At 38.1% G+C, this 19,476-nt stretch overlaps 1 protein-coding gene across 3 annotated transcripts in view; it reads left to right on the top strand.

Moving 5' to 3' along the window:
• The window catches only part of NARS2 (asparaginyl-tRNA synthetase 2, mitochondrial), a 138,724-nt gene that overhangs the window by 81,397 nt on the left and 37,851 nt on the right, over positions 1 to 19,476 (top strand). For all 3 annotated transcript variants that reach the window (XM_034995552.1, XM_034995551.1, XM_034995550.1), the window contains exons 7-9: positions 14,292 to 14,424; positions 18,694 to 18,792; positions 18,902 to 18,939. In XM_034995552.1, the coding sequence (XP_034851443.1) occupies positions 14,292 to 14,424; positions 18,694 to 18,792; positions 18,902 to 18,939 (270 nt within the window). The remainder of the gene's footprint in view (positions 1 to 14,291; positions 14,425 to 18,693; positions 18,793 to 18,901; positions 18,940 to 19,476) is intronic.

The following is a 19,476-nucleotide window of genomic DNA, read 5'->3' as shown; positions in this document are numbered from 1 at the left end:
GCTTTTGACTTATTTCACCAATCTGTTCTAGTTAAAAGAAAAAAAATTCCATCAGAAAATGCATTAATAAACTTGAAATAATATTGTATTGGACCTAGTTAGATATTTTAAAGTAACTTTATTAAATGAAAGTAAAATTTCAGGGGCACCTGTGTGGCTCAGTTATTAAACATCTGCCTTCGGCTCAGGTCATGATCCCAGGGTCCTGGGATCAAGTCCCGCATCGGGCTCCCTGCTCAGCGGGAAGCCTGCTTCTCCCTCTCCCACTCCCCCTGCTTGTGTTCCCTCCCTCGCTGTCTGTCAAATAAATAAATAAAATCTTAAAAAAAAAAAAAAAAGTAAAATTTCATTTTACCTTCCCATGTTCTTGGTATGAATTTCTCTTTGTATGAATTTAGAAAATCTAGTGTTGGGTACCTGGGTGGCTCAGTCGTTAAGCGTCTGCCTTTGGCTCAGGTCATGATCCCAGGGTCCTGGGATTGAGCCCCACATCGGGCTCCCTGCTCAGTGGGAAGCCTGCTTCTCCCTCTCCCTCTGCCTCTGCTTGTGTTCCCTCTCTCGCTGTCTCTCTCTGTCAAATAAATAAATAAAATCTTTAAAAGAAAAAAAGAAAATCTAGTGTTAATTAAAAAAATTTGGGGGGTGCCTAGGTGGCTCAGTTGTTTCAACGTCTGCCTTTGACTCAGGTCATGATCCCGGGGTCCTGGGATCAAGCCCCACATTGGGCTCCCTGCTCAGCGGGGAGCCTGCTTCTCCCTCTCCCTCTGCCGCTCCCCCTGCTTGTGCTCTCTCTCTCTTCTGTCAAATAAATAAATAAAATCTTGAAAAAACAATTTTTTAAATCACCTGTAAACTATGTACATGAACTCTAGAAACCACTGAAACACTTCTGTGTATTTTACTTTAGTAAGACAGATTTGCTTCCGTTTTTACAAAACAAAAGGAAACTTCATTTTTGCTCCTTTAGAAGAACTTGGTAAAAGAAACTCAAGCAGCCACGGTTTTTGCTTCTTTCTCACAGTAGAAGTTAGTAACAAATAAGCTCAGTCACATGTTAGTTGATAATCATACTATTTTTATTTCTCTTGATGTCAATCCCCACTTTATCTCCTGTGACATACCCCTACACTGAAAAAATAAAACCTGTGTTTTGCCATTTGAAACAGGTGCATAGGACAGATAAACATACATGTGTCACACAAATCTCTACAATTTGGAGAATATGCAAAACCTGAACCAGCTGTATTTCACATTTAAGAGGCAGATTTAATGTGAATTATGATGGAGGTTGGGAGATAATAAAAACCTAAATGTTTTTGTTTGTGAAACATCTTTTAGTGACTTTTATGTAGTTTCTTCAACTGGGTAATTACTCTGTGCTTTCCTCATCATTCTACTTCAGGACAGTATAGTGTGAGGTTCAATGAGGACATTTGAACTCTAGGCAGACAGTACTTTAGGGACTACTGTACAAAGAACAATCTCAGAATTTACAAGCGTGCCCTTTATAGCCAAAATATGTGTTTGATTTGACAATTCTGGTATTTCATATATAGCTCTTGAGAGTTGGTGTGACATGGGAATTTGAAGATAACTGCTCAAATTAGTTCAATCCAAAGTCTCCCTACATTTTGTATAGATCATACCATAATCCATATCATTAAAACTATTTGTTTTTAGTATTTTTACAGCAATTACTCTTTCTTCCTGGCATTTAGCAACATACTTTTAAGTGAAACCAAATCAAAAAAGGGAAGAACTATCCATTGCATCATGTATGTTTTTAATGTTCCTTCTTAGGGAGCCATTATCATTGGAGAATAGTTGGTTCATCCTCATCTTTAGAAGATATTCGAATAAGATGGCTAATAATATGCCTACAGGATGATTCAATAGCCTATCAAAGCCTGATTCTCAGAGTTAGGCATGCACATAGATGGAAAGTTAACAGAAGCTAGAAATATTGATTACTGAATAAGTCTTAGGTTGTGTGTCAGTGCCTTTCAGAAAGCCATTTTATCAGAAGAAGGGAGCTGTGCCTGCCAACACCAAGAAGTAGGACATTAGTTTTATAAAGTAACAGATACGAGATGGGAGGAGAGCCACAGGGACCTGACATGGCAGATCGGGACATGGGAAAAATAAAATATGTATGACTAGGCACTGGGACAAATTCAGGAAGCTGTACCCAGAGTTCTGTCCTCCATTGATCTCTTCCCTCATGTTGCATTGTCTGAGCACACGTTTTTTGCAGTTGATTATTTTCTGTAGATACTGGGATTTCAACAGTCTACTTTGGTACTGGACAGCAGGACTTACTGCAGTGATGGAGGTGTTCTGTATCTGCACTGTCCATTATGGTAGCCACTAGCTGTATGTGGCTATTGAGCACTTGAAATGTGGCTAGTTTGAGGAACTGAATTTGTATTAATTTTATTTAATTTTAAATAGTGTAGATTTAAGTAGCCATATGTGGCTAGTAGCCACCATATTGAACGGTGCAGATTTAATTGGCCTCTGTCCAGAGCGTAAAGCATTGAAGTCACCCATGTCCAATGCTGTTAGGAGGTTTCTGTTGTCCTTAGCATAGTAGTAATGCTGGGAAAACGTAGGTACTCAGGGTATATTAATGTTTGTTGAATTAAATTGAATGGATAGTCAGAAGGGAAAGGTAGGAAGCATGAAGAACTGAGTGGTGTCCTGGTAAGGTGTTTTGGGCTGATACCAATGCCTGACCTTTAGTTTTTGTCTAATTTTGTCATTTTACTTTTTATTGTGTTCCATTAGCTTGTCCATCCTATGTCTTTTTTGATGCCTAAATATCGCATAGACACAAAATTTTAAACAGATATATAGGTAAAGTATAAAGAATAGTGATAACCCCAAAGATACAAAAGTAGGGATCCGAAAGGGTACGTGCACCCCGATGTTTATAGCAGCAATGTCCACAATAGCCAAACTGTGGAAAGAGCCAAGATGTCCATCAACAGATGAATGGATAAAGAAGATCTGGTATATATACACAATGGAATATTATGCAGTCATCAAAAGGAATGAGATCTTGCCATTTGCAACAACGTGGATGGAACTGGAGGGTATTATGCTGAGTGAAATAAGTCAAACAGAGAAAGACATGTATCATATGACCTCACTGATATGAGGAATTCTTAATCTCAGGAAACAAACTGAGGGTTGCTGGAGTGGGGGGTGGGGTGGGAGGGATGGGGTGACTGGGTGATAGACACTGGGGAGGGTATGTGCTCTGGTAAGCGCTGTGAATTGTGCAAGACTGTTGAATCCCAGATCTGTACCTCTGAAACAAATAATGCAATATATGTTAAGAGAAAAAGAAAAAGAAGAAGGTAGCAAGAGGGGAAGAATGAAGGGGGGGAAATCGGAGGGTTAGACAAACCATGAGAGACGATGGACTCTGAAAAACAGACTGAGGGTTCTAGAGGGGAGGGGGGTGGGAGGTTGGGTTGGCCTGGTGATGGGTATTGAGGAGGGCATGTTCTGCATGGAGCACTGGGTGTTATGCACAAACAATGAATCATGGAACACTACATCTAAATCTAATGATGTAATGTATGGGGATTAACATAACAACAAAAAAATTAAAAAAAAAAAAAGAATAGTGATACATTCACCAACCCCCATCTTCTCAAAATGTTTCATTTCTTTAGTCTCCTGTATGTACTTTCCCCTTCTCTCCCCATGAGAGCTAGCCTCAATTTTGTGTTTGTAATTTTTTCTTTATAGTTTGATCACATATATTCACAAACAATTCATTTTTTAGCTTTACAAGTTTTTGAGTTCTATATGTATTCTTCTATGACTTCCTTTATTCATTTAACATTATATTCCCAGTAACATCCCCATTGTTACATTATATTCATGTTGCATAGTCTCATTTTCACTATCATGGGTTATTCCTTTGTATGACTATGCCACAGATCATCTATGTTATTACTGATGGGTATTTTTTCCTAGTGTTGAACTAGTGCATTACCATGCAGCTGTGAAATACATCACTTGGCACACACGTGAAAGACTTACTGCAAGGTCCAAACGGGTATTTCTCTATTCTATGTCTTCCTCCTCCTCTCCTTTCTTTTGTTCTCCTCTCCCCCTTCCCACTTCCCTTCCCCTTCCTTCTTTCTCTTCTCGAATTCAGGGAAAATGAATGCAGAGAAGTAGAGATTTTTTTTGGGGGGGGGCATTATTTCTGGTAAGCTAAGTGCTCCTTTAAAAGCATCTTGCCTCTGTCTCTAGTCTGCCATGGTCCCTTTAAGCTTTTGTGTTCATAGAACAAGCTCGGATTGGGAGTCAGTCAAAAGTATTAGAAATGTCTTATTCATTCATAGTCTGTAGCTCTTATGCAAATGGTACCTTTTGTGAAATAACACCTCTTATATCAATTATTTGTCCCTTTTACTTTGCATTATAGTTAGAAATTAGAGGGTCTAGATCAGTGGTTCTCAACTCTAGCTGTCCATTAGAATGTCTGGGGAGCCTTTTAAAAAATATTGATGCATCATATTTCAGCTCAAGCCCCCAGAAAAAGATTTAATTGGTTTGGGGGAGGGACTGGGCCTCACGATTGTTTTTGAAATACTGCAAGTTATTCTATGCAGCTAAGATTGAGAACCACACTAGATCAGTTGTCCTCAAAGTGTCGTCCTTGGACCAGCAGCATCAGCATCACCTGGGAACTTATATAAACTCTCAGGCCTCCCCTAAGACCTACTGAAGCAGAAACTCTGAGTGTGGGGTCCTACAAGCCATATTTTAACAAGTCCCAGGTGAGTCTAATGCACACTCAAGTTGTAGAACCACTGCTGTAAGTCCTTTAAGCATTAACAACAAAGATTCCTTTTACCCCAGTCCAACGTTGTAGAATCCACAGTATTCCGCAATAGCTCTAGACCTGAGAGTAGCTAAAGGAAGTGGGGGGGGGGGGGAGGAGAAGCATGCCACTAAAGAAGTCATTTTTGGTAAATGCCTGAGCAAAAGAGAGCTATAAAATACATCGGATGTGTTACCATTTTTTTGTAACCTAAAATAAACTGAAAAGGTGTCCTGATTGACCGCCAGTGCTTATAAATGAACATCCCCTTTCACCAAGAAGGGACTATAGTTAGAGGAAAGCATAAGATTGAAAAGAGCAGCCATAAGTGGTAGAAGAGGCAGTCTCAGAGACTGCCCGGTGATGAAAGGTGAGTCAGGAACATCCTGACAGTCAAGAACAGGATGACGATGTAGTATAATGTTTTGTAGGTAGCAAGGATAAAATAAAACATGTGAAGTGCCTCATGGACAATTAGTTCCAATAAACTAAAAAATTTTATTGTGATAAAATACACATAACAAGAAATTTGTGCAACCAACACCACTGCCTAGTTCCAGAACATTTTTATCACCCCAAGAGGAAACCCCACACCCACGAAGCAGTTACTCTTCATTCCCCCTTCTCCCTAGCCCTTGACATTCACTCTTCTGATTTCTGTCTCTATATATTTGCCTCTTCTGGATATTTCATAGAAATGAAATCCTTCATTATGTGGCTTTTTGTGTCTGCCTTCTTTAATTTCAGCATAATGTTTTCAAGGTTTATCCATATTGTGGGGGTATATCAGTACTTCATTCTTCTTTCTGACTGAATAGTATACCATAGTGTGGATAGATCTCATTTGTTTTTCCATGAGTCTGTTAACATACATTTGAGTTAAAACTTTTTGGCTATTATGAATAATGCTGCTGTGAACATTCAGGTACAAGGTTTTGTTTGAACACTATTTTCATTTCTTTGGGATTTATACTCAGAAGTGGAATTGCTGGGTCATATGATAGTTCTAATATGTGTAACTTTTTGAGGGATCACCAAGCCTTTCCACAGGAGCTGCACAATTTTACATTCCCACCAGCAATGTGTGAGGAGTTTCTCACCAAAACAGCGTTATTGTTCATTTAAAAATTTTAGTTATCAAGAGACTTTCTAAAAGGGATATTGATTAGGGACTCTAAACATTTTTTAGAGTAGTGATTCTTAATCAGGGTTTCACATAATAATTACCTGTGGAACTTTTAAAAATACTCATGGCCAGTACCTTCCCTAGATTTTCTGAATGGAGGTCTCCAGAGGTAAAGTCCAGAAGTAATACTCCTCATTAAGAACCATTAGTAGTTCTTGAAGTTTGGTCTGGGGATCCCTGAGGCCCCCTGAGATCCTTTCAGGGGAGTCCTTTGAGATTAAAACTATTTTCATAGTCATACTAAGACAGTATTTGCCTTTTTCATTCTCATTCTCTCATGAATGCACGTTGAAGTTTTCCAAAGTCTTCGTGACATGTGATAGCATAGCAGACTGAATGCATAAGCAGATTTGAGAATCCAGCTGTCTTCTATTAAGCCAGATATGAAAGAGATTTACAAAAAAGTAAAACAGTACCACTCTTACGAATTTTTCTTTTTCTTTTTTTTTTTAAGATTTTATTTATTTATTTGAGACAGAGAGAATGAGAGAGCGAGCGAGCACATGAGAGGAGGGAGGGTCAGAGGCAGAAGCAGGCTCCCTGCCGAGCAGGGAGCCCGATGCGGGACTTGATCCAGGGACTCCAGGATCATGACCTGAGCCGAAGGCAGTCGCTTAACCAACTGAGCCACCCAGGCACCCCCACTCTTACGAATTATTATTAAAAAAATTGTTCTTATGACTTATAATGGGTTTATCATTGTCTTTAAATCAATTAATACAATCTTAAAATTATCTCAGTTTTAATGGTACACACTGGTAGACATAACCTACATAAATGAAATCTCTTTGAAATCTTTGGTAATTGAAAGTATAAAGAGGTCTTGAGACCAGCAAAATGAGAAATGTAGACCTTTGAGAAAAAGGAAACAAAAACAGCTCTTACCCATTTGTTGAACACTTACCATTTAGTTAATTTTAGGTTAATCTTTTCACATATTTTGTTTCATTTTGTCTTTATAATAACTCCATGACATATATATATTTAACCCCATTTTCGCATGGAGAAATTTAGTCTCAAACAACTTAACTTGGCTAGTTCCTAGGTGGAGGAGCCAGGATTTCAATTTAAGTCTTTAGAGTACATGTTCTTAATCATTACCATCACCTTAAAAAAATAAGGGTCATCTGTACAGGAAATTGTTGATGGTTCAATGCCATAATGACTCATCTACCTCTAGCATCAGGCCTCAGAAAGATAACCTTTGAAATCTTTGTAGGCGTAAATAATATATAAATACCGTGTGGTGCACATCCTGGCCTGTTGTTCTCTTTAGTGGTCCTCAGTATAAGGACTATTAAATAGGAGAAATAGAAGAAGGATAATCTAGGCATGAGTAGATGCAGTTAACAAAATGTTCACCTTTTTTGGAAAAGTGATTTTAGCGTCTTATTAAAACAGGATAAACATTCATTTAGAACAGTACACAAATTGTGGCCCTTTACAAAAATCTTACTTTCTGAGACCTCATATCCAATCAGTCAGTCCTCTGAAGAGCCCATCATTGTAGGAATGATGAAGTGGAATAATTGTTTTAACTTGTTGGTATCCTCTCTTACAACAGCCAAAAAATTGGGTTCTGCTTTGTTTACATAGAATAAGACTTAGGGTAATTTTTTCATGTGATAATATTTCAGTTCATCAAGAAATAAAATCTTTACTAATTAGAGAAGTTCACTAGATCTAGTCCTTTTCAAAAATTTACTTGCTACCTACAGAGTAAAAACTAATTACGTGCAGTCACTTTTCAAAAAACTGATTCTGGGGGCGCCTGGGTGGCTCAGTCATTAAGCATCTGCTTTCAGCTCAGGTCATGATCCCAGGGTCCTGGGATCGAGCCCCAAGTCGGGCTCCCTGCTCCTCGGGAAGCCTGCTTCTCCCTCTCCCATTCCGGAACCCTGCTTGCGTTCCCTCTCTCACTGTCTCTCTCTCTCTGTGTCAAATAAATAAATAAAATTAAAAAAAAAAAAAACTTATTCTGTTTCTCTTAGTACCTTCTCTGAAAAATTATTTCAGAGAATAGCAGAATTTTTTGCTTAGTAATTTATATTCTGCTTGCTGTCTTCCTCTTCTTTCTCCTCTGTCCTTACCCCCCATTCCAGTGCTTTTTCAAAGATTCACTTTGGGGATCGGCATATTGTATAGAAAATGAGTTATTTGCTTATTTGACAAATAGTAATTGTCTAGTGTGTATTGGGCACTGGGTTAAGAGCAAGGATACTATAATGAACCAAAACATAGATAAGGTCATGAAATCTACAGTCTAATGAAGTAGATAGACAGACATTATTAAACAAAGGATCACATTTTTTTTTTTTAATTTAAAAAAGTGCTGTGAACAGTAGTACATGGTGTTATTAAAAAGAACCTAATGAGGGGCGCCTGGGTGGCTCAGTCAGTTAAGCGGCTGCCTTCGGCTCAGGTCATGATCCCAGTGTCCTGGGATCGAGCCCTGCATCAGGCTCCTTGCTCAGCGGAGAGCCTGCTTCTCCCTCTCCCTCTGCCTGCCACTCCCCCTGCTTGTGCTCTCTCTCTCACTATCTCTCTCTGTGTGTCAAATAAATAAATAAAAATCTTTAAAAGAAAAAAAAAAAAAAAGAGCCTAATGGGAGGACTGACCTAAGAAGGTTGGAAGAAGACTGAAGCCGAAGTGGGGCTCGGGGAGGGCATGAGTTCCATTTGTGACAAGTGAAAGGATCAATCAAATACAAGATACATGCTTCTGGAGCTTAGAGAAGAAATCTGGGCAGGAGATAGAAATGTGTGAATTGTGTGCCGATAGTTAGTTAATTGAAATTGTTGGCTGAGGTGAGATCATTTAGGGAGAATGTATACAGTGAGAAAAGAAGAGGGCCTAGGGACTAAGTTTTGAGGAATTCTAGTGTTTACTAAACAGAATAGAATGTGTAAGGAGGCAGAGATAGACATCAAATAAATAGGAGGAAAACTAGGAGAATTCAGTGTTAACTGTTTCAAGAGGAGAGAATCTTCCAAGGAGAATCAAATAAAATCCAGACTCTCCTTATTACCATGGCTTATAAGGAGTGCCCTACATGATCCCTTCCCACCTCTTTGACCTCTTGCCATTCATCTTGCTGCTGGCCTACTTTTGTTCTTTAAACATGTCAGGCTCATTTCCTACCTTAGGACCTATGTGCTTAGTGTTCCCTTTTCTGGAATGTCCTTCCCCCAGTTCAGATTTTATCTCCTCAGAGAAGAGTAGCCAACCCTCTACTCCTTTAGCAGGATTGTTGTCAGACTACTGATCTTTGAATCTCATTATACAGTTAAGATTATATTTTGTTTGGGCCTCAAACTCAGTTCCAGATCAAATATTTAGGACATGTTAAAGAAAATTATTTTTTCAGAGATGGTTAGCAATGATGGTAGAGAATAATTTTTAGGTTTTAGAGTGCATCCTCCCTAAGGCATCTTGACATGAATTGTTGAAATGGTGAGAGCTATGTCTTATCCCCTTCTGCCAAGTGTATTGCAGGATGGTTAGAGGAATAGGGGAAAACTGAAAAGGAGATGCCTGGAGTCCACTCTGTAGAAATAATGAATGACAAATATGTAACAGTATTGATAATCCAGTGGATTGAAAGCATTGGTAAAACATATGATTATTTTCTGAAAGATGGGAATACCATTAGACAAAGAAAGACTGTTTCAAAAACTAGTTTAAAGCTGTGAGTTCACTTTAGTTCAATGAATGTTTACTAAACTGACCACAGAGAAGTAATAGGAAGTTGGGAGTGCAGGCCTTAGGGAAAGTTGCTGATTGACCTTATGCTGAATAAGTTCTTCCCCAGCTGAAGAACAGTAATTCCTCTACTCTTTCGAAATATAAAGATTAGCTCTTGAATTTCAGGGCCAGAAAGAATAAATGGCCAAGCAATCAGTGACTATTTTATAATAATCCACTTGCCAATTTAGGGTTTCATAGAACTCCACAGAAGAAAGAAAATGACCTTTGTAGAACTTTGGGGGAGTAACTTTATTTTTTATTTTTAAAGAGCCATTTTTGTAGTTAACTTGGTTGATGTGTATTAAATGTACTTTTGTTATCTTAAACATCTACTCCAAGCTCATGGACTTTCCTTATATAGCTCGCCTCTCCATAATCTGGCACGAGAATGCTTTTTAGTACTGAGTGTTTTCTTTTTCTGCTGGTCGCTCCTCACAGCAGTACTGGCCTTTCACCTGGTTTTGTATCTTATTTTAGAAGTGGCCTTGTTCTCAGATCTTATTTTAAATGTTGGTTAGTCCAAGCCTTGCTGCAAATGGCTTTCATGTCTGTGGAAGACAGAAAAGAAGAAGTCAGCATAAATTAAAATGAGAACGATTTCACATGGACCTAGGAACAAAATTGTTGTAAAAGACAGTAGAGATTAATGCCAAGCTGCCCCAGTCTCCCACTCAGTAAGAATTTGAAGACCAAAAAGGCTAAATGACTTGCTCAAGGTTATAAAATATTGATGAAGATTTATCATTCTCCTTATTTACATGAAGGCAATATACCCTAGTGAGCTGTAATTTTAACACATAAAACAAGCTATTCATAAGGAAGGTAAATATACCAAACTGTTTACCCTAGCTATCTTTGAGAAGCATTGGTGGTGCATTACAAAGTTTTCTTCCTAATTCTCCAGGTTTGTCAGTGTTCAGTTACGAACATCAGTATTTTCATATCATGATGAAGGCTGTCACATCTGGATTCAAATCTGGCCTCTACCACTTCCTGGGCTGCGTCTCTGTGACTTTGGGGAAAGCTTCTCAACCTCCCTGACCTTCCATGTCTTAGCCTGAAAAATAGAAGAAACAATACATTCTTTATTGAGTTAACTATAAAGGAGTTAACTTTGAGATTCTTCCAGCTAGTGCTTGGCCCACAAGGAGCACTTCTGATGGAGCGACCATCACTGTTACTACAGCTGCTGTCCCTGCTTTTATCATAGAACACTGGGCACTGGCGTAGGACGTCCATTCTCAAATGATTTAAGTATTCATCTGCTTAAAGACCAGATGCTGAATTAGGCGGTTTTCTTTAACATACCTTCCAGTTCATTTTATCTTTCTGTTAATTGAGAGAAAGCACCATGGCCATCAGTTTTTACTTACCCTATTAGAATAATACTTAACTCTTGGATATCTCAATCAGAGCCTAATCCTTATTATAATTAAAATAAAAATCTGTCACCCTCTTTATTATTTTATACTAGAGAGCTTATCCTGCATTGCTAGGAAAAATTATTAACCATTGTTAAATTAAAAATCCCTATTGCTCCTCATCTTTGAGCACTCTACATAGAATTGCCATGTGAGAAGCAGATGCCCTTGTGACTTGAATGTGTAATTCTTTTTAGAAACCACTGTTTTCTCTGTAACTGGTATCTTAATACGAATAATATGTCTCTTTTGAACAGCAATCTAAGATCACTGCCCATTTCTTGAAAGTCTCCCTCAGAGCCCCCAAAGTAAATTTCACCTATGCCCCCTAGTTTCTGTTTTTGCCCAGGAAAATCTCAATAAAAATATCCTTTGTTGTTAGTGAACATCTGTATACATAATCTTTTGTGATGCAGTCCCAGAAAAAAATTTCATTTCATTTATGTAGATACACTGTTGCCAACCTACCTAGAGATTGCATAGTCCCAGATTGGAAATTTATAATTTTTTAATTTATTGTTTGGGACAGACCTAGATTGTTTGACCTATTTTAGGTACTAAGTAACAGCCACAGTAAAATATCTGAGTATTTTTTTGTATATTATTTGTAATGTTACTGTTTGTGAGGATGCTGTACTTCTCCAGTTTACAACTGAGGAAGCCTGTCATCATCATTAGTACTCATTCATTCAGCATGAACACCTGTTTTATCTTAGGCACTGGAGATGTAAATATGAATAAAACATGATTCCTGCTCTGGAAAATTTCATAGTTTATTGGGGGAGAAGGATACATATATAATTGCATTTCAAGGTGATATGTACTATACAATGAATATATGAACAAAATGTCATAATCATGTAAAGGAGGGAACAGTAAATTTGGGGGGTGTATGGTAAGGTTACAAAGAGAAAGTGGCATTTGAGCCAAGTCTTGAAGGATAGATGGGGATTTGCTGTTTGGAGAAAGAGGAGCCAGGAATGGTCATTAGAGTCAGGGAACAGCCTAGCAAAGGCCTAAAGGCTTGCCCTGGCAAGCTATGTGAGGGGAGTGTCTTCAGCATAGCTAGAGAAAAGGCTTTATGAAGGAGAGTGAGTTAAAGTTAGGAGTTTGAATTTTATCATTTGAGCAGTAGGAAAGCATTGAAAATTTTTGAATTATGGCTGATGTAATCAGCCTTGAGTTTGAAAGCTCATAATAGTTTAGGGTGGAGAAAGAAAGACAAGTGGCAGACACCAGGTAAAAAGTTGTAATTCTGCAACCAAGACACAAAAGTTTACACTAAGACTGTTTGTGTGTAGATTTAAAAAAAAAGAAAAAAAGGAGGGGGTGTGTCTCTAGATTTGAGAGCATTTTCGTAGGTGTAAACAATATGATTTTGTGATGGATATGATACGGGAAGTGTGGGCAGGGGGAGTTCCAGTTTGGGTGATGGGCTAGAGTAACTGAAATTAATAGAACTGAGGAAAGTGAAAAAGGAAGGGAAGGATTGTTCCTTGTTCTGTTTTTCATCTGTTTTGGGAGCAGGCAAGGGTTTTCATTTTGCATAAGATAGGGTCAGTGTTTTCAGGAACATTCTAGCAGACACGTCTGGATCTGAATCTCAGCAGAGAGGTTACCATAGTAATACTTTTGAGTTCTTACTGTTTATTTTTCCATTAAAAACTAAGGTTCTCAGAGGTTAACTGATTATGGTCTGACGAAGGTGGCTGTAGAACCAAAACATAAATTCCTAAGCTTCTTACCAACTAGGCCTTAACTAAAATAGCCCTTTGGGGGGAAAAAAAAATCTCTTGATTTCCATTATAATTGTTTTACTGTTTCATTTCCCAGATCATCTTTACTTAAAAATACAACAAAACAAAGCCCAACTGGTATATATATCCACAATCTCATTTTCTGATCTTAATGTTTTTTGACTAATGCCAGTCAAATGAAGAGTGCTCGGGATAATAGCTGAGGAGCCCCAAACCTCTTGTTTGGTTCTAACAAAACCTTAAAATTCAAAGGTTAGATAGTTCTCAGGAAATACTCATTATTTCACATATGTTTGATCTAATCCCAGTTGTTGCTCTGATTCCAAATGAGGGAAATGAGAAGTTTTGAAGAATGAAGGTATAGTGTCCACTTTTCTGCAGGAATTGAAAAGTAAAAATTTCCCCCACTATTGGGATTATTGAGCTATGAGCTATTCTCTTGAACACCAGAGAAAAAAGTAGACAGTTCTTCAAAATCCATCCTTACCCCCAAGTTTCAGGGGTCACAGCGTTCATTGAAACACTTGGGTGTTTGTGAAGGACTTGAGTAGACTTCAAAACAAGGCATTGTACACATCTGACACCCTTTTTTCACATATTTTAAAAAATAATTAGCATCCTTTATCCATGTGAAATTCTAGTTTTAACTGTTACTGTATAGATTCTCTGTGAAGCTGGTTGGGCTGTGGTGTTTTTTCCAATACTTTGTTCTTGATGCTGTGAAATGTGGTTGCCTGTGTTTAAGACAGAGGCAATAGAGTGCACCCAGAAGTGGCTATAATTCTATATTTAGTAAGCCATAGGGTTTGCAAAGCATTTGCAGATTCCTTCGGGATAAAATGGTTTCTATAAATATAACATTTTTAATGAAACTATTATTATCATCCATTAGAGAAATGTAGCAGTTAAATGTGCGGGTTTGTGGACAAGAGGCACAAAATTTTTTTTTCTTTTTTTTTTTTTTATTTTGAGATTCTATCTTTATTTGAGAGAGAGAATGAGCCAGCCAGGCGCCCACAAAACTTTTTTTTCTTAAGAGTACACTGAGTATTTTATGGGCGCCTGGGTGGCTCAGTTGGTTAAGCGACTGCCTTCGGCTCAGGTCATGATCCTGGAGTCCCGGGATCGAGTCCCGCATCGGGCTCCCTGCTCGGCGGGGAGTCTGCTTCTCCCTCTGACCCTCCTTTCTCTCATGCTCTCTGTCTCTCATTCTCTCTCTCAAATAAAGATAAAATCTTAAAATAAAAAAAAAAAAAAGAGTACACTGAGTATTTTAAATACTTAAAAGTAATCATGTGAATCCCATTTTTATACTTTTAATCTTGAATTGCAGAGCTTTTACTCAAGTGTTTACCTTTGGTCCAACATTCCGAGCAGAGAATTCTCAGAGCCGGAGACACCTGGCAGAGTTTTATATGGTAGAAGCAGAGATTTCTTTTGTTGAGAGTCTTCAAGATCTCATGCAGGTAGGTACACAAGTTTTAAAACAGTTTCTAAATAACAGATATCTGTGACATTTAATGCTTCTGTATACATTTTCACCTTGGACATCTGTGCATTATAGGTGTTAATGGAGTAAAGAAGATGGGGAACTACTTAATTTGATAAACATCTACTAAATCCCTTTAAAGTACAAGAGTCAGATTTAAGTTCATATCCCAGCTCTGCCATTAATTTTGTTTTGATGTTACCAAACCTTGGTGATCTTTAGCCTCCTCAACTATAAAATGAGAATAATAGTAACTATTTCATAGGGAGTAAATGCAATAATGGATGTATAATGTAAAGCATCTAGTATTGGGCTTAGCATATAGCAAGCTCAATAAATAATAGCTCTTGTTATTTGTTAGGCAAATAAATAAAACATCTTTATATTTAGAGAAACATCTACATAGCTGTATTGGAAAGCATCTATGGGAGCCATCAGAGCTCTGTTTTGGGGACGAGATAAGTCCAGAAAAATAGTCAAGAGTTAGATCTTGAAAGAAAGACTTTGTAAATGCTATGCTAAGTAGTTCAGAAGGTAAAAGAGTTCTCAGTTGGGAAAGGCCATGGTCAATTATAGTTTAGAAACCTCTCTCTAGTGATAATATTAAGAATGATTCAGAGGGGGATAAAAATGAGGGTGGGAGTCCTTTTAGGAGGCTGTGGCCATAATCCAGTTAGAGCACATAAGCTCTGAAGTTGGATGGACCAGGAATTGATTTTCAGCTCCACTACTTGCTTTGTGATCTTAGACAAGGGACTTAATTTTCTGAGCCTCAGTTTCCTCACCTGTAAAATGAGAATAATAGTTCCTACTTTATAGGGTAGTTCAGAGGATTACACAGATTATATATATAAGGCACATAGAATAGTTCATGGCACTTTGTACCCAGAAATTATTGACTGTTATTATGAATTCTCTACCTAGTACCATTAATATCTTAGTTTGGATTTGTAATCACAGAATGTTTAACAATTTTCGTCACCTCTCAACTTATATTCATTTTGTATCTTTCTACTCTTATCCAGTAAATGACCCAATTCCACTTAAAACATAAATACCACATATATTGTCAAATAGAATGGACTTACTTTTTTTATTATCCTGTCTTGGTTGGATTTCCTAGTAAACAAACTAAAGCAGAGATTTGGGGGGTGGGCAGTTATTGGGGAATGCTCTAGAGAACAACCATCTGTAAGGAAAGGAAGAAAGCAGCATTGGGCAGAGGGAAAAGTTGAACTACAGTGCATGTATAGAGGCCTTAGCTAAATCTTTGAGGAACTTTGGAGCAGGAATGGTCCTTCATAGTTGTCCCATAGAAAGGCAAGGGGGTGCTGTACCTTTGTTCTTCCCGCATCAAGCAGTTACCTGACATGGGCTAGCCTTGGGAAGAGGCATACTCTTGGGTAAGGTAGCACTCCTGGCCTGGCCAGTCAGTTCCTGAAGAGGAACTCAACTAGGAGCCATCAGTAATTAATATTCCCAGTGGATAAAGCTCTTGGTCCTAAAGGGGTGTTTTGACCACACACAGTATCCATTTATATACCACTTTAACATCTCCCACTGATTGTTGTGGACCATTGTTCCCCGGGGGACATTTTTGGTTGTCTCTAGGAAGTGGATGGAGGAGAGGGGAGAGTAGTTGCTACTGGCATCCAGTGGGTAAAGGCTAGGGATGCTGTTCAACATGCTAACATGCCCAGGTCCCTCCCCCTCAACAAAGAGTTATCTGGCCAAAAATGACAATAGTAACACTGTCAAGTATTTCTTTTCTAAAATGTAGGGATTCAGGGAGCGCCTGGGTGGCTCAGTCTTTAAGCATCTGCCTTTGGCTCAGGTCATGGTCCTGGGGTCCTGGGATTGAGCCCCGCATCGGGCTCCCGGCTCAGCGGGAGGCCTGCTTCTCCCTCTCCAACTCCCCCTGCTTGTGTTCCCTCTCTCGCTGTCTCTCTCTCTATCAAATAAATAAATAAATCTTTAAAAAATAAATAAAATGTAGGGATTCAGGATCTGAGCCTCACAAGGAGTCAGTAAGATTCCTTAAGCAGCTTTTGCTTCCAGCCCACCACCCAATTCAGTATTACTCTCTCACTTAGGCAATGAGAGTATTGTAAGCCACAGAACCACACCCTTTATCTCCCTGTTTCTGCCTTGACCCTATCTCTCCTGCCCCTCCCCCTGTAAATAGCAGAGAAAAGTTCCAAAGACATAAATTATGTTAGAAATTATTAAACATTATAATTATATATTCTGTACCTAATAATTTTTATTTAGTATTCCACTGAGTATTACTCAGCATACACTGTTCAATGATGTTTAATTAATTGAAATACAAACTTTTTCTTAAAGACAGAAAAAAAGTGTGCTCCCTCCACAAGTAATTTTCTACTTCTCTTAATTTTCTCCCTTTTATAAATTACATTCTGTGGAAATTATTAGCTTGATGAAAATATTAAATCAGAATACTGTAACAAAGGATTTTCCCCTCATAAGGTATAAACAAATATTACTATTTTAGTGCCATTGAGTAATGTATTTTTAAAAACATCTGAAGGTTATGCTAACCCTTCAGTTAAGTTTCTGTTTTCTTCAAATATATTTATAGAGCATAGTCTGAAAGTCAAGGTTAGAGAAGCCAATGATTTTCTTCTTCAAATGGAAATTTACTGCTCATATGAAAGACACCAGCTTAACATCCCCAGTGGTCAACGTCTTCATCTTACAGATAGGTGTGTTGTGCACCTCAACAGTTCATACTTAGTATCCAGTCTGTTTTTGTTTGCTCCTCACATGTGTCAGCTTTTTTTAGTGATTGAGGTATATGACCCTTCATAAATCATTCAGTTACTTAGTGATTAGTAGTTACTTAGTAGTATCTCACTACTCCCAGATCAAAGGTAATATAGCCTCAAGGTAAAAGATCTTTAGCCTCCTTTTGCTCTTCTTTCATCAGGCTATTCCTTACTCTTATACAAAATATATATGTAAATATAAAAATACAAAATATATAAAAAATGGGGCACCTGGGTGGCTCAGTCATTGAGCATCTGCCTTCAGCTCAGGTCATGATCCCAGGGTCCTGGGATCGAGCCCCGCATCGGGGTCCTGGGATCGAGCCCCGCATCGGGCTCCTCGCTCGGCAGGAAGCCTGCTTCTCCCTCTCCCACACCCCAGCTCGTGTTCCTGCTCTCGCTAACTCTCTCTCTCAAATAAGTAAATAAAATCTTTAAATATATATATATATATATATACATAAAATATATATACATACACACACACACACACATATGCATATATATAAATGTATCTGGTTGTTTCTTGGTAATTAAGTACGTTCCTGTATCTGATCATACTGAGCTAGTGCAGGAGATGCTTGTGCCCCACCCTGTGTCTCCAGCCTTGAGAGGGTGTACCAGGGTTGCAGGAGAAGGAGGGAAGATCCCTGCCTCTGGGGTAGCCTGTACTTACTGAGTGTCTCTGAGTCCAACGTTGGGAAGGCCTAATAGGATCTCACTGACTTCAAGCATTTTAGTTTTGATTAGAAATATTTTCCATTCCAGTCAGTTTTTTTCTTCTAACAAGTTTTTTTCTGTGGGATGTGTAATGATACCCCTGGTAGAATGCATTCTTACGTACTGATTTGTGTTGTATCAGGATTTGTGTTATTTTCACTGTATGCTTTAGCAAAGCAAAAATATACATATTTAGATGTAGATCTATCTCATTGCTCCTCTAATTTTAAAGTCAGCTTTCATTTACCAGTGACTGAATGAAGCACTTTTCAAAGTGTCTCATTCTTCACAACAACTAATGTTAGTTGTGTCCTTCTCTGAGCCAGGTACTAAAGCTAAGTCTTATACATGGATTATCTCATTTAATTATCACAATAATCCTGAAAGCTAGGTACTGTTATTGTCCTGATTCTACAAGTGAGTATATTGCACTTTAGAGAGGCATCAGTCAGTTTTGGCTGTTCATTTGACATCCCACTTCAATACTAGTATTGAAACTGTTAACGAAAGATTCATACATTTTTCTTTCCTTTTTTTACCCACTCTGGGAAGAAATTGCACTGCCTCCCATAATCAATCTGGAAAACTGAACTAACTTGCTGCAGTATATTCGGGGATTAAGAGGTCTAACGGATTTATAGCTGCTAAAACCTGGAGAGCAGTCCTTACAGGACCCTAAATAGGTTTTTCATATAAAGGAGCTTACTTGTCAGACAATTCTCTGTCATTTCTCTTAGGTTATGGAGGGACTCTTCAAGACTGCAACAATGACGGTTCTCTCAAACTGTCCTGAAGATGTTGAACTCTGTCACAAGTTCATAGCTCCTGGCCAAAAGGTAATTAGTTTTGTGGATGAAGTACAATACATCTACTCTTTAAATATGTTAATTACATATAATAAATATAATTACATTTAATAAATTTTTTTTCTCTTTTCTTACCAAGGACAGATTAGAACATATGCTAAAAAACAACTTTTTAATGTAAGTAGATACTACACTTTCTCTGAACTTTATTCATATTTTATCATAGTATTTATCACAGTCTTAAATTTTTTTTTTTTATATATCTGTTTATCACAAGGAAGGCCCATGTTTTAAATATTTTTGTAGCTCTTATATCTGGTTCATAGTTGATAATCAGTGTTTCATGAATAAATACATGAATAAATCATAGCAAGATAAATGAACACAGTAATTATTAACTGAATTAATGCAATTCAGACTAATATTAACTTTAGTAATAAAAATTTGGCTCAATTAAAAAACTTTTATTTTGGAGCACCTGGGTGGTTCAGTCAGTTAAGCGTCTGACTCTTGGTTTTGGCTTAGGTCATGATCTCAGGGTTGTGAGATCAAGCCCTGCCTCGGGCTCTAAGCTCAGTGCAGAATCTGCTTGTCCCTCTCCTTCCCTCTCTGCCCCTCCCCCACTCACACTGGCTTGCTCACTCGCTCTCAGATAAATAAATAAAATCTTTTTAAAAAACTTAAGTCCTGTATATTAACATATATTAGTTTCAG

This window comes from Mirounga leonina, unplaced genomic scaffold, assembly GCF_011800145.1.
Source record: "Mirounga leonina isolate KUSES-001 unplaced genomic scaffold, KU_Mleo_1.0 Mir_92, whole genome shotgun sequence".
Classification (NCBI taxonomy): domain Eukaryota; kingdom Metazoa; phylum Chordata; class Mammalia; order Carnivora; family Phocidae; genus Mirounga; species Mirounga leonina.
Note: the sequence above shows the minus strand (reverse complement) of the source record. Positions and strands in the feature narration are given on the sequence as shown.